Genomic DNA, 10,297 nt, shown 5'->3' with positions numbered 1-10,297 from the left:
CCATCCATGATATCAAAATTGGAGTATGAACCATGTTTTGAGGCTATACAGTGTTTGTTAATTTGTACTTTTTTAAACAAACTTTGGAGTATAAACAAGCTTATATTTTGGGTTCGACAGCTGAACTAAGCTCATGAGGCATTTACACGTTATAAGTTCAAAAAGGGATGTAGCATCTAAGGATTCTAGCTTTAACCGATGGCCTCAACATATTATATTATCACAAAATACAAATGTATACATTTTCCTTTTCATGTAATCCCTAATGTGTTGGCACATTAAAGTGATGGTAAAGTACTGACTCTACTAATAAAATTCATAAAGTCAGTCATACAAGTATACTTGATCACACTGAAGGCTCAGGTATGTGTTGGGTTGTGTTGTGTATGTTGTGTTCAGCAGCTTTATGGATGACCCATTCTCTTGGCCGATGTGATGTTTATGTTTTGTAGAATAAAAGCTATTGGTCTCTTCAGTCCCCTCTTGCTTTGTGCTGCGCTCAGTAGCCTGCAGGGTGTAATTACTGCTCCAGTAAAGAAAACACAGCTGTAATGGGTTACTTAATGGCATTCTGCAGTGCCACTAACACTTAGGATGATACTGTACAACTCAAATATGATCCAAACTCTTTTTTAAACTGCATCATAGCAGCCTTAATATTGATTGGAGCAGCAGTGCAGTTTAAATAACTCTGCAAATTGATTTCCAGAGTACCAGTAATCATTTTGCTTTCATTTAAATCTGGCTGAAGATTCCATTTTGAAGAGTCTTTGTTCAAGTAAATAAGGGCTGAATCAATCGCTGGAATTGAAATGATAGGGAGCACCGCAATTCGATGTGGTGGAAAACTGAACGGGTTGAGCATAACATGTCAAGCCTGTTACCCACAGACAGGCTAGAAATGTTTTAACAATATGAACATCAGATACATATTTGGACATTAGATAGTGAATTAGACCTTCAATTTCAGACAATTGGAACAGAACATGAATGGTTTTGAGCATAAAGGATGTGGGGACTGGAATTCAGGCCTTACTATACAGTATGTTCAAAAAACATTGTGTGCTTATTAAGTGTTTGAATGGTGTGTTTATGAAGTGTTTGTATGGATTGACAAAGGCTGAGTTTAGACCAGCTATACATGTCTAAATCTAATCAGTAAACTTATATTTACCTCACATGTTTGAACTGTGTGGTCCTCTCTGTTTATTTTTAATACAGACTCTCCTTGTTATCCCCAGTGCAATGAAATGTCAGGTGAAACATTCTACATTCAGCTCTTGCTTCTATCACCCTTTTCTAAATAACAGACATTTCAAAACACAGCGAGGATGTTTTTAATTAAAGCATTTGACTAGTTCGCCCTATCAGTTAATAAGCACTCCAACCAGAAGTTATCTATATGCCTGGAGGACTATGCACATTTTTTCTGTTTTGTGAAGGGATGTAAACTGCTGTCAGCTCAGATGTGTCATTTTTATTGTGTTTTGATTGAGGTAGTAATTAATGAATGACTCTACAACGCGTTGAAAGCATTCCGCAGGGATGCTGGCCCATGTTGACTCCAAGGCTTCCCACAGTTGTGTCAAGTTGGCTGGATATCCTTGGGTGGTGAACCATTCTTGATACACACAGGAAAATTTGGTGTGAAAAACACAGCAGGGTTGCAGTTCTTGACATACTCAAACCGGTGCGCCTGGCACCTACTACCATATCCCGTTCAAAGGCACTTAAATATTTTATCTTGCCCATTCACCCTCTGAATGGTACACATACACAATCCATATCTTGTCTCATTGCTTAAAAATCATTATTTAACCTGTCTCCTCCCCTTCATCTACACTGATTGGAGTGTATTTAACAAGTGAAATGAATAAGGGATCATAGCGTTCACCTGGTTTCACCTGGTCAGTGTATGTCATGGAACGAGCAGGTGTTCCTAATGTTTTGTAAACTCGGTGTTTGGTGTATATAATCATAGATAGGGACTCACTGGTGCAACATCATGTAAAGAAATGCATGTATTCCTTTTACTATGCTGAATTTTACAGTGCCTTCGTTGTAAAATGTACACATTGGAGAGTATCAAATCCTGTTCAAAAGACTGATCTGCAATGATTTAGAGCTTAAATCAATTTATCACAATTTAGTCTGGAATTATTTATATTATGATGAAAAAGAGTTGAGAAGTGTTATTGGAGTATGTCTGTTGCCTTGGCAAGTCATTTAACCCTCCTGTTTTGTTCCGGTCAAATTGGACCAATTTACAAGTTTTCTCTCTCAAAAATGTAGTTCATTTAATATGATTGTCATAAGGTTCCATGACTTTGTCCACACAGGGCATCTGAACACACAAAATATAATTTGATGATTTTCATAAAATGTTAGATGTTTTATTTAACTTTTGTACACCTGTGGTGTTCCTGGTCAAAAATGACCGGTCAGTAGAAATTAATGGGTGAGACTACAATTAGCGTATAAAATTGAGTTCAGGCACATGCCCATTCATCAGATGGACACACTTCCTCTCCCAGACCCCCAAATGCATGTGTGTTTGAGCACACACACACACACCTCACTCCCCTTCTTGGTGTAAGGGGTGCGTAACCGGTGGCAGGGAAGTCAGACGCAGGAGAGCAGAACTAGGTAATAGCCGGAGCAGTTTAATAGCGAAACCAACGGCATCAAAATAACAAGACATGGGTACAAAAACCCGTCGCGCACCAATCAACACGTGCACAAGCACTTACAAATAAACAATCCCACACAAAGACATGGGGGGGGAACAGAGGGTTAAATACACAACAAGTGATTGAGGGAATTGAAACCAGGTGTGAGGAAAAACAAGACAAAACTCATGGAAAATGAAAAGTGGATCGATGATGGCTAGAAGACCGGCGACGCCGAGCGCCGAGCGCCGCCCGAACAAGGAGAGGACCCGACTTCGGCGGAAGTCGTGACACTTGGCTTCCATGGCAACCCCCACGGGAACCTTTTCCCAATAGAATCTTTCTCCCACGGGAACCACGCCTGTTGGCATTCTCACAAACAATCGCAACATTGTTTCAATAAATAATATAACTTTTCTCACAGCTCTGGTATATTAAGCTTTTTTGAGGCCTTGCTCACAATTCATTCTGTGGCAGCACAAATGCCAAATTATATACTGTATGTGAGGCTCTTGGTCATATCTTTGATCATGACACTGGTGGCAAGGGGAGAGATGCCAGGAAACTGACAGTGAAAATACATTAGAGGAGGAAGTGTCAGAAGTTGAAGACAACACAGAATAGGATCCAGACCAAGAGACAACCAATGAGGAACAATCCAGTGATAAGGAAGAGGGCCCTGCTGAGATTGTTGTTACATTCCGGTCAAAGAATGGGAATTTGTCCTAGTTTTCATCCCCACCTGAGAGGAGAGGTCGACTGAAAATGTTATCAGGATGACCCCAGGGCCAACGAGGTACACCATATCCCGGGTTGATGACATAAAATCCTGATTTGAACTGTTCCTGACAGAGTCAATCAAAACTATAGTGATAAACATGACCAACTTGGAGGGGAGACGTGTTTACAAAGACAACTGGAAGGAGGTAGACAAGACAGACGTCCAAGCATACGTGGGTCTCTTGATTTTGGCTGGTGTGTACAGATCCAGAAACTAATCTACCACCAGTATATGGGATGCAGAGTCTGGTCGGGCAATTTTTTGTGCCACTATGTCACTCCAGACATTTCACATGTTGTCACGGGTGATTCGCTTCGAGAACCATGGTACAAGACCAGGCCGCCGTCAACAAGACAAGCCGGCAGCAATCAGAGAGGTTTGGCACAAGTGGGTGGAGCACCTGCCACTCATCTATAACCCAAGTCCAGGCACATGCAACAACCACCATGTATTGTCCAACATGTGCATGAGAACACACAAAATGTAACCACCATTGATTGACAGATTGTGAACATTTTAATGTTTTTGTTATTGTTAGTACTACTGTTATTATTACTGTTCTTTAATGTGTTCAGACATTCATTTTGTAATATGGCAAAGTTTTCATGTTTAGTTTTGGGCCTATGTCCTTTCTTTACTAATAAAATCATACCGGTCAGTGCTAGCTGTGCCACCAGAGATTCTGGGTTCGAGCCCAGGCTCTGTCACAGCCGGCCGCGACCGGGAGGCCCATGGGGCGGCGCACAATTGGCCCAGCGTTGTCTGGGTTAGGGAGGGTTTGGCCGGCAGGGATATCCTTGTCTCATCGCGCACTAGCGACTCCTGTGGCGGGCCAAGCGCAGTGCACGCTGACCAGGTCGCCAGGTGTACGGTGTTTCCCCCGACACATTGGTGCGGCTGGCTTCCGGGTTGGATGTGCATTGTGTCAAGAAGCAGTGCGGCTTGGTTGGGTTGTGTTTCGGAGGACGCATGGCTCTCGACCTTCGCCTCTCCCGAGTCCGTATGGGAGTTGCAGCGATGAGACAAGACTGTAACTACTACCAATTGGATACCACGAAATTGGGGCGAAAAAAGGGGTAAAAAAAAAAAGAACACCATCACAAATCCATTACCACAGGAAAAGTCAACAGATGCCTCGGTTAGTATCTGTGCCTGCCTAATAGTGCATGCACTACACACACACTACTTTATCGTTTACATATTACATAATGATAATGCCAAAAGGAAAGAGCTGACAAGGTACAAATCTGTCGTTCTGCCCCTGAGAAAGGCAGTTAACCCACTGTTCCCCGGGCACCGAAGACGTGGATGTCGATTAAGGCAGCCCCCCGCACCTCTCTGATTCAGAGGGGTTGGGTTAAATGCGGAAGACACATTTCAGTTTAAGGCATTGTCACGTTCCTGACCTGTTTTCTCTTGTTTTTTTATGTGTTTAGTTGGTCAGGGCGTGAGTTGGGGTGGGCATTCTATGTATTGTGTTTCTATGTTGGGTTTAATGTGTTGCCTGATATGGTTCTCAATTAGAGGCAGGTGTTTGACGTTTCCTCTGATTGAGAACCATATTAAGGTAGGCTGTTCACACTGTTTGTTTGTGGGTGATTGTCTTCCGTGTCTGTGTATGTCGCACCACACGGGACTGTTTCGTTTTCGTTCGTGTATGTAGTCTGTACCTGTTCATGCGTTCTTCGTGTATTTGTAAGTTATCATGTTTTAGGTCAGTCTACGTCGTTTATTTGTTTTGTAGTTTGTTAAGGAGTTTTCGTGTTCGTCTTTTACTTTAATAAACTTCATTATGTAATATAACTATCACGCTGCACATTGGTCCTCTGATCCTTCTCGCCTCTCTTCGTCTGAGGAGGAGGACGAAGTAGACGATCGTTACAGAATCACCCACCAACCTAGGACCAAGCGGCGTGGGAGAGAGCAACAGCGATCGCAGGATTCATGGACATGGGAGGAAATATTGGACGGAAAAGGTCCATGGGCACAGCCAGGAGAATATCGCCGCCCTCGTGAAGAGCTGGAGGCAGCTAAAGCCGAGAGGCGGTGGTATGAGGAGGCAGCACGGAAGCGAGGCTGGAAACCGGTGAGTCAAGCCCAAAAATTTCTTGGGGGGGGGCTACAAGGGAGTGTGGCGAAGTCAGGTAGGAGACCTGCGCCAACTCCCCGAGCTTACCGTGGAGAGCGAGAGTACGGGCAGACACCGTGTTACGCAGTAGAGCGCATGGTGTCTCCTTTACGTGTGCATAGCCCGGTGCGGGTTATTCCACCTCCCCGCACTGGCAGGGCTAGATTGGGCATTGAGCCAGGTGCCATGAAGCCGGCTCAACGCGTCTGGTCTCCAGTGCGTCTCCTCGGGACGGCATACATGGCACCAGCCTTACGCATGGTGTCCCCGGTTCGCATACACAGCCCAGTGCGGGTTATTCCACCTCCCCGCATTGGGCGGGCTACGGGGAGCATACAACCAGGTAAGGTTGGGCAGGCTCAGTGCTCAAGGGAGCCAGTACGCCTGCATGGTCCGGTATATCCGGCGCCACGTCCCCGCCCCAGCCCAGTACCACCAGTGCCGGCACCACGCACCAAGCCTCCTGTGCATCTCCAGAGCCCTGTTCCTCCTCCACACACTAGCCCTATGGTGCGTGTCTCCTGCCCATTACCACCAGTGCCTACACCACGCACCAAGCCTCCTGTGCGCCTCCAGAGTCCTGTGCGTCCTGTTGCTGATCCCCGCACTAGCCTGAAGGTGCGTGTCCTTAGCCCGGTACCTCCAGTTCCGGCACCACGCACCAGGCCTACAGTGCGTCTCAGCTGGCCAGAGTCTGCCGTCTGCCCAGCGGCGCCTGAACTGCCCGTCTGCCCAGCGGCGCCTGAACTGCCCGTCTGCCCAACGGCGCCTGAACTGCCCGTCTGCCCAACGGCGCCTGAACTGCCCGTCTGCCCAACGCCGTCTGAACTGTCCGTCTGCCAAGCGCCGCATGAACTGCCCGTCTGTACTGAGCCTTCAAAGCCGCCCGTCTGTACTGAGCCTTCAAAGCCGCCCGTCTGTACTGAGCCTGCAAAGCCGCCCGTCTGCCATGAGCCTTCAGAGCCGTCCGCCAGACAGGAGCCGCTAGAGCCGTCCGCCAGACAGGAGCCGCTAGAGCCTTCCGCCAGACAGGAGCCGCTAGAGCCTTCCGCCAGACAGGAGCAGCCAGAGCCTTCCGCCAGACAGGAGCAGCCAGAGCCTTCCGCCAGACAGGAGCATCCAGAGCCTTCCGCCAGACAGGAGCAGCCAGAGCCTTCCGCCAGACAGGAGCAGCCAGAGCCGTCCGCCAGCCAGGATCAGCCAGAGCCGTCAGCCAGCCAGGATCAGCCAGAGCCGTCAGCCAGCCAGGATCAGCCAGAGCCGTCAGCCAGCCATGACCAGCCAGAGCCGTCAGCCAGCCATGACCAGCCAGAGCCGTCAGCCAGCCATGACCAGCCAGAGCCGTCAGCCAGCCATGACCAGCCAGAGCCGTCAGCCAGCCATGACCAGCCAGAGCCGTCAGCCAGCCATGACCAGCCAGAGCTGCCACTCAGTCCGGAGCTGCCGTCCCTCAGTCCGGAGCTGCCGTCCCTCAGTCCGGAGCTGCCGTCCCTCAGTCCGGAGCTGCCGTCCCTCAGTCCGCAGCTGCCGTCCCTCAGTCCGGAGCTGCCGTCCCTCAGTCCGGAGCTTCCCCTCATTCCGGTGCTGCCCCTTAGTCCAGTGGGGTTAATTTGGAGGGTGGTCATTGGGAGGAGGCTACAAAAGCGGGGATTGACTATGGTGGGATGGGGACCACGCCCAGAGCCTGAGCCGCCACCGTGGACAGATGCCCACCCAGACTCTCCCCTAGACTTTTGGTGGTGCGCCCGGAGTTCGCACCTTGAGGGGGCGGTTATGTCACGTTCCTGACCTGTTTTCTCTTGTTTTTGTATGTGTTTAGTTGGTCAGGGCGTGAGTTGGGGTGGGCATTCTATGTATTGTGTTTCTATGTTGGGTTTAATGTGTTGCCTGATATGGTTCTCAATTAGAGGCAAGATTGTTCGGCCGGATGGCCACAATGAACTGCCTCTTAAAGGTCTCACTCAGCACGATGTAGAGGTATGGGTTGACGCAGCTGTTAGCGTAACCCATGCTGATGGCAATGTTGTAGACATAGAGGAAGGCAAAGCTGGGCCTCTGAACCCCCAGGTGGGCCAGCTGCAGGATGTAGTACGGAGCCCAGCAGATGAAGAAGGCCAGGCATATAGCCACAGCCATACGGGTCACATTACGTGTACGTACTCTCAAGCTGCGTTGGGGCAAGGGGGCCACTGTGGCAGACATGTTCTGGAGGATCTTGAAGAACACCACGCAGATGATGACCAGAGGCAGGGCGAAGGCCAGCACAAACTGGTAGAGGGTAAACCAGTAGGTGTCAGTGGCTGGATTGGGCAGCAGGAGGGCACAGCCCACTGAGCCGTCCCCTCGGGGCATAAGGCCAGCATACATCCACACGGGAGTGATGGAGACCAGGGAGAGCACCCACACCAGACCCACCGCAGCCCCCGCCACGCAGGGTGTGCGCACATGGTTGAAGCGGATGGGATGGACCGTGGCCAGGTAGCGGTCCAGAGTCATGACGGTGAGGATGTAGGTGCTCACTATCTGGCTGTTGGAGTCCAGGGCGGTTATGACCGTGCACATGATGTCACCAAAGCACCAGGAACCGTTGCCCAGGAGCTGGTGGATGAGGAAGGGCATGCCCAGAAGGAAGAGGAGGTCCACTAAAGACAAGCTGAAGATGAAGATGTCCGGCACTGTCTGCTGGGCTCGGAACTTGGTCTTCTTCACAATGGTGTAGATGACAATGCAGTTGCCAATAATCCCAAAGAAGCAGATGACACCGAAAATGCTGGGCATTAGGACGCTGTGGTAGGGCACATCATTTTCTGTAAGTATGACAGGAAAATTACAGTGAGTCTCATGTTGCAGTGTCATTCAGACAGGTGTTTGCTTGCATACAGTAAGTCTTGATTTTTACTAACAGTATAATGTCACTCCTCGCTGCTACATCACAAAGATCAAAGACTCCAAACTAATCCTCAGAGATGGGAGCTGTCAACTAATGTGGTGCTGATATTCATTGCTAATTATAAACTGGGTGGTTCAAGCCCTGAATGCAGTTGTATATCAGATGGTATCCCAGGGGAAGGACAGAACATGTATTTTTGCTGTTTTAATTACGTTGGTAACCAGTTTAAAATAGCAATAAGGCACCTTGGGGGTTTGTAGTATTTGGCCACATACCACACCTCGGGCCTTGTTGTTAAATTAAACCACGCGTTTACATTTAATAATTTCATTAAAATGTAAAGTAAAAGTCATAGGACTAAATTCACAGGATAACATTGAATTCATTAACATTGATTTTACATTATAACATTCATGCATGAAATCAGGAAAATCACAGGCTACCTGCTGGACTTTCAGATGAGTTGTATGATGGGAGAGACGTCTGAGACCAGTTCTCATTCGATACATTTTCGAAGTCCATTTCGAAGTTAGACTAAGCTCAACAAAAGGATGGCCTCTGAATGAAGAATTATGTGAAAACAGGCAAATAACGTAGGCCTAATTACCATCAGAGTAGACTATAGAAATATATATTCTGTCATCAGTAGGCTATACTATTATTGTACTGCTTGGCTACTGTCAATAAAACCCACTTCATGCTCAAATAGATGCAGTCGAATAGTGAAATGTATTATTTCATAGTGGCAAGAATTGTTGTAATGACATCAAAATATATTCGGGAAATTCCTTGTCCTCATCACAGTCTCAAAAATATAAAACAATGCAAAATAATAATAATAATACTTCTCAGGTGAAACATCTGTAACTACTCAACATTCTTTACAACCCGAATTGTAAACATCTTAGACCCAAAGAAAGGCACGGGCGCCCTTGTCTATTCTGTGCACTGTAATTATTGGTGATGAACCAGGCTCCAATTATTCTAGTACATCAATGAATCAATCAATCAAAGTAATTCAGTGGAGACGGGGTGAATTTGTACAAACTGACCTTTTCCTGCTTCTATTTCTGTAGCCTCTCCTCAAAATCCAATTGGTCTTCTTCTATCTTTACACCAGTAGTGTTGCTAATCAAAGCACTCCCTCACACAAGAATACTTCTTGAAAGAGAGCCTGTGAGGTTTACAGTGATGTGCCTTGCCAACATTTCATATGGTGGCTTCGCATCTTGCCCTATATGGTAGAGAAAAAGAGGAGGGGTACATAGAGACACGTAGTGACAACTGATTTTACATCGTAGCAATAATAGGCTATGTGTGATACCAGTTTGTAAGTGCCTAGGAGGCCCTAGGTGCACAAGTAACACAGTGCCACTGTCAAGATTGATGCCCGTTTGTGATGGCACTGTTTGTTGGATTGACAACAACTGAGAACAAAAAACGTGCCACAAGGATAGGGGGACATTGACAATACTTCTAAATGTAGCTATTTGTATTCCAATCATTCATTTCCTTGCCTTTCGTCCCTTGACACCAGGGTGTAAGCATTATTATTTTGTGTGTAGACCGTAGTGGACACCATATGCCACTAGGTGACGCACTTTCCTATGTTTTCACCATCTAACTAGCTATGTAACAGAAATGTGTTTTAAATAGTACAACAACACTTTAATCTATATTGCCTATTGCTGCATCAGGCATACCAAAGTTATGTGACAGACAGAGATACATATATTTTCGCTGTACTTAAAAAAAAAAAAAAAAACGAGCAATGCAACCACAGAGATTTATGCAGCTAGCTGTCAGGTGAAAGTATCGCGATAGATTGT

General features: G+C 46.9%; 1 protein-coding gene across 1 annotated transcript; it reads right to left on the bottom strand.

Annotated features, from left to right (window-relative positions):
• Positions 1-4,792: 4,792 nt before the first annotated feature.
• LOC120034007 (melanin-concentrating hormone receptor 1-like) lies at positions 4,793-8,990 on the bottom strand (the record flags this gene model as incomplete). Its single annotated transcript, XM_038980405.1, is given in 3 exon segments — positions 4,793-4,824; positions 7,492-8,385; positions 8,912-8,990. Coding segments are annotated over 3 exon segments (1,005 nt in total), but the record flags the coding sequence as incomplete, so codon positions are not given.
• Between the last annotated feature and the right edge of the window lie 1,307 nt (positions 8,991-10,297).

This window comes from Salvelinus namaycush, chromosome 41 (assembly GCF_016432855.1).
Source record: "Salvelinus namaycush isolate Seneca chromosome 41, SaNama_1.0, whole genome shotgun sequence".
In the NCBI taxonomy this organism is placed as follows: domain Eukaryota; kingdom Metazoa; phylum Chordata; class Actinopteri; order Salmoniformes; family Salmonidae; genus Salvelinus; species Salvelinus namaycush.
Note: the sequence above shows the minus strand (reverse complement) of the source record. Positions and strands in the feature narration are given on the sequence as shown.